This window comes from Ochotona princeps, chromosome 2 (genome assembly GCF_030435755.1).
Source record: "Ochotona princeps isolate mOchPri1 chromosome 2, mOchPri1.hap1, whole genome shotgun sequence".
In the NCBI taxonomy this organism is placed as follows: Eukaryota; Metazoa; Chordata; class Mammalia; order Lagomorpha; family Ochotonidae; genus Ochotona; species Ochotona princeps.
In genome coordinates, this window is record NC_080833.1 from 23,182,111 (window position 1) to 23,199,818 (window position 17,708).

The 17,708-nt window shown below is 47.7% G+C and overlaps 1 protein-coding gene and 1 pseudogene across 1 annotated transcript in view; one reads left to right on the forward strand and one right to left on the reverse strand.

Moving 5' to 3' along the window:
- Positions 1-1,618: 1,618 nt before the first annotated feature.
- The window catches only part of KHDRBS1 (KH RNA binding domain containing, signal transduction associated 1), a 45,996-nt gene continuing 29,906 nt past the window's right edge, over positions 1,619-17,708 (forward strand). The window contains exon 1 of the mRNA XM_004591628.3: positions 1,619-2,169. Within this exon, the coding sequence (XP_004591685.3) occupies positions 1,620-2,169 (550 nt within the window). The 5' untranslated portion in view covers position 1,619. The remainder of the gene's footprint in view (positions 2,170-17,708) is intronic.
- LOC118758642 (U5 spliceosomal RNA) lies at positions 5,290-5,370 on the reverse strand (annotated as a pseudogene).

Consider the following 17,708-nt stretch of genomic DNA (forward strand, 5'->3'; position numbering starts at 1 on the left):
CAGACCCCCATTCCTACATTCCTATACCCACAGGGCCTCCTCCGGACCTTGAATTCGGACTACACCCCTCCTCAACACGACTTTGTTGCCCCTTTTCCTATCATCAAGAGGCCAGAATGATGGCTGCTGCAGCTGCAGGAGGGGGCTGGGCTTACTTCACACCCAACTTGTCACTCCAGCCTCAGTCCGGAACTGGAAAGGGCCGCACGAACCAGACACATCATGGGTCTAGCAGGGCTCCAGCTGGGCAATGATGAGCTTAGGTTGACCCTGCTTATTAATTAGGACTTAAACAGAGTCTGGCTGTCTCCATGTTGGAAGGGGTATAAACCCCTCCCACATGTCCCTCTGCCTGCCTTTTTTCCCTTGCAGTTCCTCAGATCTTCTCTCCCCCTTCTCTTTCGCACTATGGGGGGGGGGGGGGAGGGAAGCCCGAGGACAAATCTCAAATAAAAACCTCTGTGCATCTTTTTTTTACAACTGGCTAATGCTTTCTTTTCATAGGTGGTCTGCAAATCTAACCTTATACATGTAATTCTTGGATATTGGTGTTTCGTTCTCATTTCTTTTAGTAACAAAGGCAGCCAGGCCTTACACTGCCTCATTTTGGGTATCTAAGCTTCTGATCCAGAAATCTCATTTCTAAATCCCCAGAAGATAATTTACAGAGGCGCTGTTCAAAGTCACAAGCTCACTCGGGAAACTGATTCAGGAGGGAAAAGGACAGAAAGGAGAACTTTGAATGGGCAAAGCAAAAGAGAAGAGGAAGAAGTTAGAGACCCTACAGGCTTTTGATGCTCCCTGGGAGAGCCCCAAGGCTAAGGCTTGGGAGGTGGTCCACCGTGGCCTTGGCCTCTCAGAGCAGGGCCCTCACGTTAGCACCGCCGATTAAAGACCTGGCCTCTAACTGAACTAACTACTTAACAAAGCGGAAAGCAGGTGGTGAGCCCAGTTGCAATCCTTCTTGTACGCAGATTTTTCTCAACAACAATGGCTGCCGTTTCAGAACCTATTCTATATCGGAAAGTTTGAGACAGGGCTTGGGGTCCCCTGCTAGACTTCTCAACCTCCCCTCTCGGCTCAAGTCCTCTAAGAAACGGCCTTCGGTCTCCCTTCTTCACTTCTCCATCAAGCGTCCCTTTCTCAGCTCCTGCGTCAGCCTCTCCCTGGGCCGGGCCTGGTCTCTTCCCCTCCTCGCGTTCCCCATTCTCTCACGCCGGCGGGCGGCCGGCGCCCACCCCGCAGGGCACAGCCCCCCGCCTCCCGGGATCAGCCGTTGGAGGGGGCGTGGCCCGCGAGTAACAGGTCTCTGCCCCCCACCCCTCCGCGGGCCCGCTCCCAGACAAAGACATTCCTCTGCCCCCGCCCCCTCCGCGCTCCCGGCCAGAAAGAGGAGGAGACACGTGTCCAGCTAGCGCCGAGTCACGTGGGACAGAAAAAAAAACGAACGGAGCCTACTGCCGCCCGCGCACGCGCACCACGCTCACGCCGGGCGGGCTCCGAGGGAAAAGAGGGGCGGGGAGGCGACGGGTTCGAACGCCACGGCAATGGGCAGGCGCCATGGCCCCACTGGGGACTTTGTTCTTCGCGGAGAAACCCAAAGGCGGTGCCGGTGTTTGATGCGCACGCGCGGCGCCTCACTTCCGGTGCTCGCTCGCTCTCTCGCTGGGTCGCTCGGGTCGGCTTCGGTCGCCGTCGCTTCCGCTCTGCCACCCCCGCCAACTGCCGCTCGGGCCTCGGCCGCTGCCGCGTCAGCCCCTCGCTTGTTTCAGCGTTCCTCTTGCCTGATGCAGCGCCGGGACGACCCCGCCGCGCGCAAGACCCGGTCCTCGGGCCGCAGCGGCTCCATGGACCCTTCAGGTGTCCGCCCCTCGGTGCGTCAGACGCTGTCTCGGCAGCCGCCGCAGCCTCTCCGGCCCCGGGGAGGCGGAGGGGCCAGCCGGGGGGGCGCCCGGGCCAACCCCGCCACGCAGCCGCCACCGTTGCTGCCGCCGTCCGCCACGGGTCCCGACGCGACAGTGGGTGGTCCGGCGCCGACCCCGCTGCTGCCGCCGTCCGCCACGGCCGCGGGCAAGATGGAGCCGGAGAACAAGTACCTGCCCGAACTCATGGCCGAAAAGGACTCGCTCGACCCGTCCTTCACTCACGCGATGCAGCTGCTGACGGAAGGTGAGCGGGCCCCGGGGGCCGTGGGTGGGCAGCGGCTTTTGTTCGCCTCGCATCCCGCCCCTTCCAGGCCCCAGGGCCGCTCGGCGGGTCCTCCCTCCTTCCCTCCCCGGCGCAGGGGTGGAGGGGCGAGGGGGCATTGTTAGCTTGTCTCGGGGAGCCGAGGGCGACTTGGCCATCTCCGCGCGCCGAGCTCCCCGCCCCCAGTCCCTCCCTCCCTCCGTCTCGCCGCTCGGACGGGTCAGATTCTTCCAGAAATGAACCTTTATCTTCCTTCCCCCGCTCTCGCCCCCCGTTCCTCCCAAGGGGGAAGACTCGGGGGTCGCGCGGTGATGCCGAGCGCCTCCACTGGAGACGGCCCGAGCCTGGCGGGCCTGGGGGGAGGCCGCAGGGCCCTGTCCAGCGCGCGGGCCCGGCCGGAACCGGGAGTTAACTTGTGGGAGCGTCAGGAGCGACTTGTGGGATTCGGAGCTTTCCAGGTTTTCGCTGTCAGCTCTCCCCAACCCAGGTGGAGGATAATGAGCACGTCGTGGAGAGACCTGAAGGGGGTTACCTTTTGATTTCGCACCATGCCTTCGCTGTCGTCCCTGGATCGGGGAAGTCAGATTAGGGACCCTGCTGAGACGAGTTGATGGGAGTCGGAAGGGACTGCAGGGTCACTCCCAGGACGATGTCCACCGAGGTGGACAGACGTGGGGAGAAGTTGCCCCACACTTGCCCGTGCAAGGCATGGTCTTTTGTGGTTTTGCTTCTTGCTTTGGTTCTGAATTAGACAAGGAACAGGAGTCTTTGTTCTCCGCAGGCAGAGCCCCGTTCCCCGCCAGCACCGTTCAGTCCCCTGGTCCCCTTGTCCTTCTGACTTCCCACGACAGCCTTCTTTTGACCTCTTCTTGTCATCGTTTTTTTTTTTTTTTGAAAGATTTTTATTGCAAAGTCAGATACACAGGAAGGGAGACAGATAGGAAGATCTTCTGTCCACTGATTCACTCCCCCAGTGGCCATAACGGCCAGAATAGAGCTGATCCGAGCAAGGAGCCAGGAGCCTCTTTCTGGTCTCCCACGCGGGTACAGGGTCCCACGGCTTTGGGAGTTCTTTATTGCTCTCCCAGGCCACAAGCGGGGAGCTGGATGGGAAGTGAGGCTACGGGATTAGAACCGTCATACATATTGGATAACAGCGCATGTAAGGCAAGGACTTTAGCTAGGCTACTGCACTGGGCCAACCAAAAACGTTCTTAAGAAGTGTTTAGTGAGTCTGTTACAGTAACGATTCACAGCCCTCCACACTGACATAGACAAGGTCCTTAGAAGAAATGTTTCATTAAGAACATCTTCTTTCCCTCCCTTTGTTCTCTCCGCCAACACTGGTAAGAAAGCTCTTCTAAATGCAATAAACAAAACGCGCAGTTGGTTGTTGAGAATTAGAAAAATTTGGTCTAACTCAGTGCTATGCTGTCCTATAACTTATTCACGTTGTTAGAAATGTTATTTTTGCTTGTATTTCTCTGACTAGCTGGTTGAGAGCAAGGATTTTTTTCAAATGTTTTTTGTACTGTGTTGTGCGTGACAAGCACCAAGTGTTTGAAAGGACATGTGCCGGAGTCCAGCTCCAGCCCAGGTTCGGAACTCGCGAAGGTTGTGTGGGAGAGGCGCAGAAAGAATAAAGAAAGAGACGGACCACTAGGATTCCATGATGATTGTGGACCATAAAATATTGCTGTCCGCCTTATTTAAGCAGAATCAGTCAAACTCTGGCTGTGGGTATTTCTAAGGACAACCCTGCCACCTGCTTTACCCAAAAAACAATAGAAGTTCCTGCTACAATTCTTATTCTACAACTTAATCTTGTATCACAAAGAAAAGGAGAACTAAAGATTAAAGAAAGAATGAAACCCTAAATACAGGTCCCTTGGTTAGCATAAGGTCAATGGGGACAGCCAAGACAGTAGGAAAAATAGAAGGCCCTTTTGTAAGACATTATTGTTGACATTAACCTCCAAGCTCACATTGAGTAAAATTTTGGCCAACTCCACAGTAGCAAACAATGCCTGGATGGATTAGAATTCTGCAGGGTGGTCCAGGTTCCATGCAAAGTAAGGTGGAGCTGCATTCAGGTGGTTGTAGAGTCATCCGCCCGCGCCCTGCCTTCAATGGAACAATACTCACACCCTCCTGTCCCCCACATCCACTGCCTGGACCCCAACAGAGACGCATACAGATCTGGCTAATTGGTAAAGGTTGATTTGACGGTCTTAGTATTATTCCTTGAAATCTTAAGTCAGTATAGATAAATGCATAAGAATGGAGTGCAGTGTGGAGCCCAGAGGGGCTGACTTACTCTTTGGCAAAGGTGACCCCTAACTAGCTGCCTGCTGTGGGGAAACCATCTGAGCCATGAACCTCACCTCTAAGGTTAGAATGGTCAGTTTGGAGAATTGAATGACCTGTAAAGTCATTTTCTTATAATCATTAGGCAGAGGCTAGTCACATTTTTCTTCTAATTATGAATCCATAGAATTGAAACAAAGTATGAGAGAACGCAAGACACATGTTTTGATCCTTGGTTACCTCTGTTGCCCAGTGACATTCATGATTTTTTTGAGTTGAGAAGCGTGTATGAATGTATGTATTGGAAAGGCAGTTCAAATTTTTGGAGAGAAGGAGAAACACAGAAAGCTCTTACATCTGTTGGTTCACTTCCCAAATAACTGCAATGGGCTGATCCGAAGCCAGGAGCCAGAACCTTCTTCCGAGCCTCCCATGCAGGTTCAGGGTCCCAGGGCTTTGGGCGGTCCTCTGCTTCTTTCCTAGGTCACAGGCAGGGAGCTGGATGGGAAGCGGAGCACTCAGGATATTAACCAGCACCCATGTGGGATCCCAGCATTTACACAGTGAAGATTAAGTCATGGAGGCTTCACACCAGGCCCAGTATTCATCTTTTTTTTTTCCTTTATTTTTGACAATCTTTACGCAGTTGATTAGGGCACAAAGGGTCAAGGACTACAGAGAAGTGGGTAAGACTATTATTTCAACATTTTTTAATTTCTGTAAACGGAGTAAAGGGGGAGATAAGGGAGAAGCCCCACCCGGCCTCCTACCCATCCCAGGTCCCTGATGTGGGGCCGTGCTCTGAGGGTCTTCCTCTCCACGGAAATCTTTAGTAAAAAGCAAAAGATTTATGCGATTTGAAGAGAAACCAAAGTATGCTCCGAGGGTCTTGCTCAACTGGTTTTGATAGTTCAGCAGTTCTTTTTTTTTTTTTTTTTTTTTTAAAGATTTATTTATTTTTGTTACAAAGTCAGATATACAGAGAGAAGAGACAGAAAGATCTTCCATCCGATGATTCACTCCCCAAGTGAGCCGCAATGGCTGGTTCTGCACCGATCCGAAGCTGGGAACCTGGAACCTCTTCCAGGTCTCCCACATGGGTGCAGGGTCCCAAAGCATTGGGCCGTCCTCGACTGCTTTCCCAGGCCACAAGCAGGGAGCTGGATGGGAAGTGGAGCTGCCGGGATTAGAACCGGCACCCATATGGGATCCCAGGGCGTTCAAGACGAGGACTTTAGCCGCTAGGCCACGGTGCTGGGCCCAGTTCAGCAGTTCTGAATTGCTGCCAATCTCACCATCCCAAGCACAATGAAGTCACTGCAGAATCCACTGACTGACATAGTCCACCCTCGAGTCTCCATTTGCCCAGATTCTCACTGCCATTGATTGATTTGTTCTGTCTTCCGTCCTCTGTTGTGGTACCAGGTATCCTCTGCAGGTTCTGATGGACTTCCATATCCTCCATGTGCACCTGGATATGCTGTCCACTGCTCTGTCTGAGCCTCTGAAGAGGCTTGACTCTGACCCTTGCACTCAATGGCAGAAGTATTCATCTTTTTTTTTTTTAATAATCTATTTTATTGTGTTGTTGACAATCTTTACATAGTTAATTACAGTTAAAGAAAGAAAAAGAAAAGAAGAAAAAAAAAAGGTTCAGGGAGATAGGGAAGTGGGTAATACTATTATGTCCATATTGTTTCCATCATGTATCTGAGGTAAAGGGGGATATTGAGGGGGAAGCCCCACCCGGTTTCCCGCCCACCCCGAGTCCCGGATGTGGGGCATGCTCTGAGATATTTGCTCAAGTGGTGTTAATAGTTCTCCGGTTGTGAATCGCTGCCAGTTTCGCTCGATGAGGTCGTCCACTGATTGATATGGTCCATCATAAAATCTCCGTTTGCCCCATATATCGCTGCCAACATATAGCTGAGATGAATGATTGATCTGCTCTGTCTTCTGTCTTTTCTTGATTAGAGTTCTGAGTCCAGCAGTTCGATTAGGGAGAGAAGTATTCATCTTTTAAAGGGTGGTTTTAGGATAACTATTAAGAGTCATTCATTGAGGGCCCGGCGGCGTGGCCTAATGGCTAAAGTCCTTGCCTTGAACACGCCGGGATCCCATATGGGTGCCGGTTTTAATCCGGGCAGCCCAACTTCCCATCCAGCTCCCTGCTTGTGGCCTGGGAAAGCAGTTGAGATCGGCCCAAAGCCTTGGAACCCTGCACCTGCATGGGAGACCTGGAGGAAGTTCCTGGCTGCTGGCTTCTGATTAGCGCAGCACCAGCCATTGCAGTCACCTGGAGAGTGAATCATTGGACAGAAGATCTTCCTGTGTCTCCTCCTCTCTGTATATTTGACTTTGCAATAAAAATAAATAGATCTTTAAAAAAAAAAGAATCATTCATTGATCGGGCCCTGGCATGATGGCTCAGTGACTAAATTTTTGCCTTCTATGCATTGACATCCCATCTGGGTGCTGCTTTGTGTCCTGGCTGCTCCACTTCCCATCAGGCACCCATTGGAAGACCTGGAAGAGGCTCCTGGCTCCTGACTTCGGATCAGCTGAGCTCTAGCCATTGCAGTCACTTGGGGAGTGAACCAGCAGCAGTCGAGATCTTTGTCTCTTCTCTTTACAAATCTGCCTTTCCCATAAAAATAAATTATTTAACAAAAATCGTTGGTCGTTAACTGTTATAGTAGTTGCATTCTTTTACTGTGCCTTAGTTTTTTAAGCAAATGAATGCTAATTTTTTTTAATATATTTTTTTTCATTGGAAAGTCAGATTTACAGAGACAGGAAAATCTTCCATCGAATGATTCACTCTCCCAAATGGCCGCAGTGGCCGGAGCGGAACTGATCCAAAGCCAGGAACTTCTTCCTGGTCTCCCATATGGATGCAGGGTCCCTAGGCTTTGTGCTATCTTTTTTTTTTTTTTTTTAAAGATTTATTATTATTGAAAAGCCGGATATACACAGAGGAGGAGAGACAGAGAGGAAGGTCTTCCGTGCGATGATTCATTCCCCAAGTGAGCCGCAACAGGCCGGTGCTGCACCGAGCCGATGCCGGGAACCAGGAATCTCTTCTGGGTCTCCCACATGGGTGCAGGGTCCCAAAGCTTTGGGCCGTTCTCCACTGTCTTAGGAGGGCCCGGGGTCTTGGGATCCTGCACTTGCTTGAGAGACCTGGTAGAGGCTGCAAGTCAGCCCAGCTCTGGCTGTTGTGGCCATCTGGCCCTGTGGCCACAGGGTGGAAGATGTTTCTCTCTACTTTGTACATCTGCCTTTACAATAAAAACAATTTTTTTTTAGATTTATGTTATTTTTTGGAAAGGCACATACACGAAGATGGAGGAGAGACAGAGAGGACGATCTTCCATCCAATGATTCAACTCCCCAAGTGACTGCAACGGCCAGTGCTGTGCCGATCTGAAGCCAGCAGCCAGGAACCTCTTCCAGGTCTCCCACGTGGGTGCGGATCCCAAGGCATTGGGCCGTCCTCAGCTGCTTTCCCAGGCCACAAGCAGGGAGCTGGATGGGAAGTGGAGCTGCCAGGATTAGAGCTGGCACCCATATGGGATCCCGGCACTTTCAAGGCAAGGATGTTAGCCACTAGGCCACCGCACTGGGTACAAACAAATCTTTAAAGGAAAAATAATAGAACTAAGTAGAAGATATAAAGGAATCTTTAGGCCAGCTAATACAACTATTAGGAAAAAAGAGAGAACAATTATCACTACTTGCTGCACCGACAGGACTGTTTACCTATGTTAGTGGTTAGTATTGTAGTTGATTATGAGATGGATGTATAAATAATTGTTTTCTTACGTAAAAGCAGTAGGCATCTGCAAAGAATTGGCAACTGCCCTCATTTTTAGAATATAAAGTAGCTTGAGAAAAGCAATAAAAATCAATTCAAAGTATTTTTAATTGTTAAACAGAAATAGACATTTACCTTTTGTAGAGCATATGCAGAGTTACGCTACTTGTTTCACACTCATTATCTTCTTCCTCTTGGCCGTTCAGTGACGAAAAGGATTTTTATCTCTGTTAGAGATGAGGAATATGTAATTACTTACGTGTCAGCCAGCATAATATTTTAAATGAAGGTGATAGAGAAAGAGCTGGATAGAAAGAGAAATCTTGCCCTGTCCTTAAGGTAAGAGAGGGAGATGCGATTAAAATTTAGCTCCCTGCTTGTGGCCTGGAAAGCAGTCAAGGATGGCCCAAGGCCTTGGGACCCTGCACCCATGTGGGAGACCTAGAAGAAGCTCCTAGCTCCTGGCTTTGGATTGGCTCAACTCTGTTGTGGTCACTTGCGGAGTGAATCGTCGGATGAAAGATCTTCCCCTCTGTATGTCTGACTTTGTAATAAAAATAAATAAATCTTTAAATATATATATAAAAGAAAAGAAATATATAGCTGCATGTGACAATGTGGAGAACTTTTGGAAGTGTAATGTTAACTGGCTGCTTCACTTCCTAGGCAGCTCTCTGTTAATGGGCCTAAGAAAGCAATGAAGGGGTGGCCAAGTTTTTTGGCCCCTGCCACCCACAGTGGAGATCCTTGTGAAGCTCCTGGCTCGGACTTAGCACATCCTCAGTCTTTGTAGCCATTTGGGAAGAGAAACAGTGGGTGGAAGATAGCTCTCTCTGTGTCTCTGTAATTCTGGCTTTCAGATAAAATCTTAAAAAAAGGAATGTGTGTGTGGGATAAATCCTGTAACTCTGCATGCAGTATAATACTCTTTTTACAGAACAATACTGTCAAGTTAAACAAAATATTATTAAGCAAACTTATAGTTGATAAGTCAGTTTTTTAAACAAAGCAGTGTATTTACTGTACAACTCAGCAATTGCACTCTCTTAGGTGTTTGTGCCAAAAATAAAAACGCAGGTTCATATAAAACCTATACTATACGTGAATGTTTACAGAATTTTTCTGCATAATAGCTCAAACTGGAAACAATCCAAATACAGTAATTGGATAAACTATTTCATTTATGCTGTGGAGTACTACTTGGCAATCAAGAGAAGTAAGCTGTCAATGGATGCATTGACTTGGATCTCAGGAAGATTTTACTGGGTAAAAAAACAAACCTAGGAAATGTCATGGGGGAGCAGCCGTTTGGCACAGTGATTAAGGTGCTGTCTGGAAAACCCGATTGTCATATCGGAGTGCTTGGATTCCAGTCCTCGCTCTGCCTATGAAGCCTGCTTCCTGTTAATTTATATCCTGGGAAATAGAGGTGATAGCTTTGTCCTTGAGTTCATACTACCCGAGTGTGATACATTAATTTTTAGCTCCTGGCTTGCCTGGTGCAGCCCCAGCCTCAACTGTTGTGTGCTGTGGGGCCCCAGCTGTTAACAGGCACTTGGTTAACAGACAGTAGATCTCTTTCTGTATGTGTCTGTTTTTTCTGCTCCCCCTCCCTCCTTTTTTAATTAAAAAGGTTTGGGCTGAGCCTAGTGTGCTAGCCTAGAGGCTAAAGTCCTGGCCTTGCACACAGAGGGATCCCACATGGGCACTGATTCTAATCCCGGCGGCCCCACTTCCCACCCAGCTGCCCGTTTATGGCCTGGGAAAACAGTCAAGGACTGCCCAAAGCTTTGGGACCCTGCGCCTGCGTGGGAGACCCAGAAGAAGCGCCTGACTTCATATTTATTTTTTTTTTTTAAGATTTATTCATTTCATTACAGCCAGATATACACAGAGGAGGAGAGACAGACAGGAAGATCTTCCGTCCGATGATTCACTCCCCAAGTGAGCCGCCGATCCGAAGCCGGGAACCTGGAACCTCTTCCGGGTCTCCCATGCGGGTGCAGGGTCCCAATGCATTGGGCCATCCTCAACTGCTTTCCCAGGCCACAAGCAGGGAGCTGGATGGGAAGTGGAGCTGCCGGGATTAGAACCAGCGCCCATATGGGATCCCAGGGCTTTCAAGGCAAGGACTTTAGCCGCTAGGCCATGCCGCCGGGCCCGGCAAAGCGCCTGACTTTAAATTGGCTCAGCTCTGGCCATTTTGCAGTCGCTTGGGGAGTGAATTAATGGACGGAAGATCTTCCTCTCTGTATATCTGATTTTGCAATAAAAATTTAAACTAAAGTTGGGGCTGGCAACATGGCATAGCATGTTAAGCCTTTGTGTGCAGCACTGGCATCTCCTGTGGGCACCAGTTTGAGTCCCAGCTACTCCACTTTGGATTCAAATCCCTGCCAGTGACTTAAGACAACAGCAGAAGATGGCTCATCCTTGAGAGCTTGTAGTCTCAAATATGACAACCTACAGGGGGTAAAAGAGAGTAAAGATAATACCACCCAGTTAGTTGGGGTAACTCTAGCTGGCTTAGAACAGAGGTCAGAACAAATCAATCAGCTACCCCAGCAATATGTTGGCAGTGGAAATCTGGGCAAACAGAGACTCTAAGGTGGACTATGTCAGTTCGTGGATTCTTCAGTGACCTCATCGTGCTTGGAATGGCGAGATTGGCAATAATTCAGAATTGTTGAACTATCAGAACCACTTGAGCAAGACCCTTGGAGCATGCTCCACATCAGGGACCTGGGATGGGTGGGAGACTGGGTGGGGCTTCTCCCTTTATCTCCCTCCTTTACCCCAGATACAGGAAAAAAAAAGTGTGGAAATAATAGAATTACCACTTTCCTGTAACCCTTGACCCTTTTTGCCCTGATTAACTACGTAAAAATTGTCAAAACAAGGGAAAAAATGGGGAAAAAAAGTGACTTGCAATTGAAAGTGTACTATATCAATAGCTGATTTTATGGTCTGCTATAATTTATGTAGCTTATGAGCACAGATTTCTTCATCTGTTAAATGAGGATAATACTAACTATAAAGATGAAATGATATAAAAATATAAAACTCAAGGCACTGGGTAAGATGTGGCAACTCTTAAGTGTCTTCCAGGAAAGAAATCGGTCATCTCTCTTGTTTATACCTCAGCTTTGCTGTCTTTGGCCTTTGGGACATACAAGGTCTCCAGAGACCGAGATGAAGATCATTTAAAAAAGAGTTGGTTTCAGAAACATTGTCTAGAAAGTGCTTTTACCTCAGGGTAAGACACTTTTACAAAGCTTCTTAAATTTTTTTTTTTCCTTCCTGTTACAGCCGACTCTAGCTAAGGGACAGGAGGCCAAGGAGAGAAATGCAGAGTTGAGAAAGAAAAGGAAAGCAGGGTCGTGAGAGCCCAGAGCTGAGGCCCCGGCCCTGCCGTGGACTTCAGGCTGCAGGACAGTGTCTGAGGATGGACATTGGGCTCCCCAATTTTATAAAATCTTTGTTAAATTACGTGTCCCACACATCATTGAGAAGCAAAAGGTGAGAGGAAGCTGGGTATTAATCTATGTTCTGGTACTTCAGCAACTTGGTGACCTGGAGACCGTTATACAAGCAACCTCTGGGTTTGTTTCCTCAGTTGTGAAATGAAGCAAGGACCAACTACTTCACTGAATTGTTTGGGGGAATAAATGAGATAATATTTCAACAGTTTGATAAATGATTCATTGGTTCCACCACCTCCCAAGTGTGTATACCCCTCCTTGACGTTTCCGGTTACTTAGTCTTTTGCTTTCTAAGTTAGACCCTTCTGGTCTGTGTGATTCCCTCCACCCTATTTCATTCCTGCTTTGTTAGAATAATCATACTTCTCTGAATTTTCTTTTTTTTTTTTTTTTTTTTTAATATTTATTTTCATCCAGAGACAGTTACATAGTGCTGGTTCACTCCCAAAGTGCTGCAACTGCCAGAGCTGCCCTGTAGCAATGGCCCCTTCTGTGAATTTTCTAAAAATAGTTTTGGAGCCTGTGTTGTGGGACAGCAAGTTAAAGCACCGTTTAGGATGCCGGCATCTTCATCAGATTCCTTGTTTGGATCCCAGGTGCTCTGCTTCCAATCCAGCTCCCTGCATATGCGCCTGGGAGAGCAGCGGATGATGACCCAAACACTTGGGGGCCCTGCCACCCATGTGGGAGAGCAGGATGGTAATCCAGGCTCCAGGCTTTGGCCTGGACCAACCCTGGCTGTGGAGGCCATTGAGGGTAGAGTAACCAGCAGATGAAAAATTATCTATCACTCTGCTCTTCAAACAAATCTTTTTTTTTTTTTTAAGATTTTTTATTTTTATTGGTAAGTCACATATGCAAAGAGGCGAACAGAGAGGAAGATCGTCTGTCCGTTAATTCATTCCCCAAGCAGCTGTAATGGCCGGAGCTGCAACAATCAGAAGCCAGGGGCTTGGAGCTGCCTCCGGGTCCCATGTGGGTGCAGAGACCCTGGCTTTGTACTGTGCTCAACTGCCTTCCCAGGTCACAAGCAGGGAGTTGGCTGGGAGATGGGGCTGCTGGGGTTAGAACCGGCGCCCATATGGGATCCCCGTGTTTCAAGGCTAGGACTTCAGCCACTAGGCTACCACACCAGGCCCAAATCTTTTAAAAATTACTTTGATTTTCTTTTAAAAATCAGGAAATAAATGGCAAAGGAATTCCAACTGTGTGTGTTTAAAGATTAGAGACCTTTAACAGGGAGCTGGACTGGAAATGGAGCAGTGAGAACTTGAATTGGTGCCCGTATGGGATGCCAGCATAGTACACATAGACTTACTCAACTATGCTATAATTCCAGCCCTTGTAAATATTCTTAACTGAAGTGTTCCCCACACTCCTGTTTTTCACTATTTGGGAAAGAAAGCAAATATGATTTTATAACCAGCAGGCTAAACGCTTCGTTCACCACCTACTTGTTTACTGTTTTGCTGGTGGTAGATTCTGGTCTCCACCCCTTCCACATACTGCTAATGTTAATTTTCCCTGGTTACTCTTTTTGAACCTACCATATCACTCTACAGCTTTTTTGAGTTTTTAGATTGTAAGACTAGGTACTCAGCCCTCAGAAATACTCTAGAAGGGCACAGAAGCCACAAACCCTACCTGAAAACATCAATAAGAAGCTTACAAAAAAGTACAGGATGGTCAAAGTCCTTGGCCCTATCCCTGCACCAATATGGGAGACCTGGAAGAAGCTCCTAGCTCCAGATGAGTCCAGCTCTGGCTGTTGTGCCCATATGGGGGAGTGAAGCAGTAGATGAGTATCTCTCTGTGTGTCTCTCCTCTTGTGACTGCCTATCAAATAAATTAATGTGTAAATTTGCCGTTAGGGGCTGGTCTTGTGCATCAGATTAAACACTGCCTATTAGACTGATATTCCATATCCAAGACCAGTTTCAGCCCTTACTTCCTCATTTGCATCAGCTGTGTGCTAATGCACTAGGAAAGCAGCAGAAATTGGCCCATGCGCTTGGGCCCCTGCCACCCATGTGGGAGAGCTGAGTGGAATTTGACTCCTGGCTGAAATTCAGCCTTGCCATATCTAGCTGTTGGCAATAATTTGGGGAATGAATCAAATCAGTTGATGGAAGATCTTTTTCTGTAACTCTGTTACTTGAATAGATGAATCTTTTTTTTAAAAAAAAAATTACCAATAAGTACTAACTTTGGACCTAGTGGTTAAAGGTGGGTTAAGATGCTTATGTCCCACATTTGGAATGGGTGGATTAGAAGCCTGCCTCCAGCTCTTGATTGTCGAGGCCTGCCACCATGTAGGAGGCCTGGATCCTGGCTTCAGCCCTGTGGGGAAGTGAACCAGTAGATGGTACCACTGGCACACTGTCTTTAAAAATAATATTTTTAATGTTTTACTTATTTATTTGGAATGCAGAGCCTTAGGGAAAAGGGGAGATCTTCCAGCCTAGTTCACTTCCCAAATAGCTATAACAGCCATATCTAAGCTGTACAAAGCTGGAAGCCAGGAACTCCAACCTAATCTGCCATGTGTGTGGCAGCTGCATGGACAGGAAGCTGGATCAGCAGTGGGATAGCTTAAAAACAGCACTGGAGTTTTTGAAGCCAGTGTTGCAGTTGCAGCGTAACCCATTGGTGCCATAACATCAGCTGTTAAGTAATTTAAAAATAACCAAGTTTCTAGGTTATGTTAAAACCATGATCACAATTGATTACTAGCTTTAAAATTGAATGAATGATTGATTGATACAACAAAGTTGCAGAGAGATCTTTTATCTGCTTATTCATTCCCCAGATGTCTGGGATTTCCTGGGAATTCTTCTGGGTCTCCCACTTAGGTGGCAAGAACCCATACATTTGGGTCATCTTGGGCTGCTTTCCCAAGACCATTAACAAGGAGCTGAATTGCAAATAGAGTAGCTAGGACACAAGCAAGCACCCATTTAAGATGCTGGTGTCACAGGCAGCAGCTTTACTGCTATGCCACCATGCCCTTAATTACAGCACTAGTTGTCAGGAAATCGAAGAGTGTATGCTCATCTTATGGTATAGGATAAAAGCTGAAGTTAGAATTTCAATAAACAGGGGTCGGTGGCATGGCCTAGCAGCTAAAGTCCTCACCTTGAACGCGCCTTGATCCCATATGGGCGCCGGTTCTAATCCTGGCAGCTCCACTTCCTATCCAGCTCCCTGCTTGTGGAAGGCAGTAGAGGACGGCCCAAAGCTTTGGGATACTGTGTCCACGTGGGAAACCTGGAAGAGGTTCCTGGTAATGAGCTTCTGATCGGCACAGCACCGGCCTGTTGCGGCTCACTTGGGGAGTGAATCATCGGACGGAAGATCTTGCTCTCTGTCTCTCCTCTCTGTATATCTGACTTCGTAATAAAAATAAATCTTAAAAAAAAATAGAATTTGAATAAACAGAACTTAGAGTTGGAAATTCTGATCTTTGAAGTCAGAGTCATGACTTTCCTTCACCTCTGTACCTGACAAACACATGTGATCCAGTTATTTTAAATACTTAAGAGCATAGTTTACAGAGTAGGGTTGAGATAGGATGTGTCCCTAGGCTGACATTATCAGCATCCCCTGGTACCATGTTAGAAAGTGCGATAGCTCAGTGGCTAAATCCTCACCTTGAAACTTCCAGGATCCCATATGGACTCTGGTTCATATCCTAGCTGCTCTGCTTTCCATTCAGCTCCCTGCTTGTGGCATGGGAAAGCAGTAGAGAACGGCACAAAACCTTGGGAAGAAGGTCCTGGCTCCTGGCTTTAGATTGGCTCAGCTCCAGCATCATGTCCACCTGAGGAGTGAAACCAGTGGACAGAAATCTGTCTCTCCTCTCTGTAAATCTGCCTTTCTAATAAAAAAAATAACCTCTCTAATTTAAAAAAAAAGAAAGGAATGAAGTAAGAATTGCAGATTTGTAATAGAAATCCCTAGTTGGGGTTGGGATCCAAGAATCTGTTTTAGCAAGTTCTCAGATTTGTGGTGATTCTGATGTATACTGAAGTTGGAGAGCCTCTGCCTTAAAACTGCTGAAGACAGAATTAGAACCAGGGTTCTGCCACTGCGTGTTAGGTCACTGCATGATATTGGTGTTCCCCTGTCAGGGGAATCACCTACTGCTGATGCACCTGGGAAAATGGGGAAGACGGCCTGAGTGCTTGGACACCTGCACCCGCGTGGGAGACCCAGAAGCAGCTCCCGGCTTCAGCCTGGCCCAGTCCTCGTTATTGTGGCCATATGGGGGGTAAACCAGCAGATAGGTCTCTATTTCTCTCTCTTTCTTCCAAAACTACCTTTCAAATAAATAAAACAGATTTTTTTAAGGAAGCACAACATAGGAATATTATATAGGAAAATTCTGCTATTTGGAATATTTGATGACTTTAGAGAGTACCAGTTTCTTGTTTGTGGGTTGTTCTTGTGACCATGTGTGCTTTCAGTTACTGCTCATTCTTTGAGGGTCTGCCCCACCTCTGTTAGAATTCCTGTCATAGGGCCCTGCGCCATGGCCTAGCGGCTAAAATCCTCACCTTGAACGCCCCGGGATCTCATATGGGTGCTGGTTCTAACCCCGGCAGCCCCGCTTCCCATCTAGCTCCCTGCTTGTGGCCTGGGAAGGCAGTAGAGGATGGCCCAAAGCTTTGGGACCCTGCACCTGCATGGGAGACCCGGAAGAGGTTCCTGGTTCCCGGCTTCTGATCGGCACAGCACTGGCCGTTGCGCTCACTTGGGGAGTAAATCATCAGACGGAAGATCTTCCTCTCTGCCTCTCCTCTCCTCTGTATATCTGACTTTGTAATGAAAATAAACTAAATCTTCAAAAAAAGAAATTCCTGTCATAGTGCCTGTCTATACTTCATTACTACCCTCATAGACTGAAATCTGTAGAATGTAAACAGGTGAAAAAAAAAAGGGGGAGGGTCTGTAGGGCTCGGCACAGTAGCCTAGTGGCTAAAGTCTGCTCCTTGCTTGTGGTCTGGGAAAGCTCAGCTCCGGCCGTTGTCCCCATTTGGGGAGTGAACCGGTGGATGGGTGATCTTTCCTTGTTTCTCCTCTCTATAAAATCTGACATTCCAATAAAAATAAGTAAATCTTTTTTTTTTTTTTTTTTTTTTTTTTTAACGGGGAGGATTGTATTCCACCTAGTGTTTGTAAGTCCTGTTGTTTACAATGTGGATGACTGGTTCTTGCCAAGTCCCCCTTCCTGGCTAATGGTCTAATGGTCTAATGGTCATGGCTGTAACTCTCTCTTAATCTGCCTTTCAAAGAAAGCACTTAGGGGCCCACAAAGCAGGCATTCCATATGAGTGCAGTTCAAATCTGCTGTTCTGCTTCTGGTCTAGTTCCTGTTCATGCACCTGGGAAAAGCATCAAGTACTTGAGGCTCTTGCTGCCTTTGTGGGAGACTGTGGTAGAGTTGGATGCCTGGCCTTGGCCTGTCTCAGCCCCAGCTGTTGCAGCCATTTTTTTGTTTGTTTGTTTTGTTTTGTTTTGTTTTTTATTAAATTTATTAATTAATTACATTGTGTTGTAATTACATAGAATCTGGGATTCTCCCCCCCACTGTTGCAGCCATTTGTGAAGTGAACCAGCAGATGGAAAATCTCAGTCTCTCTCTCTCTCTCTCTTTTTTTTTAAAGATTATTTTTATTACAAAGTCAGATATACAGAGAGGAGGAGAGACAGAGAGGAAGATCTTCCGTCCGATGATTCACTCCCCAAGTGAGCTGCAACAGGCCGGTGCACGCCGATCCAATGCCGGGAACCAGGAACCTCTTCTGGGTCTCCCACGTGGGTGCAGGGTCCCAATGCATTGGGCCGTCCTCAACTGCATTCCCAGGCCACAAGCAGGGAGCTGGATGGGAAGTGGAGCTGCTGGGATTAGAACT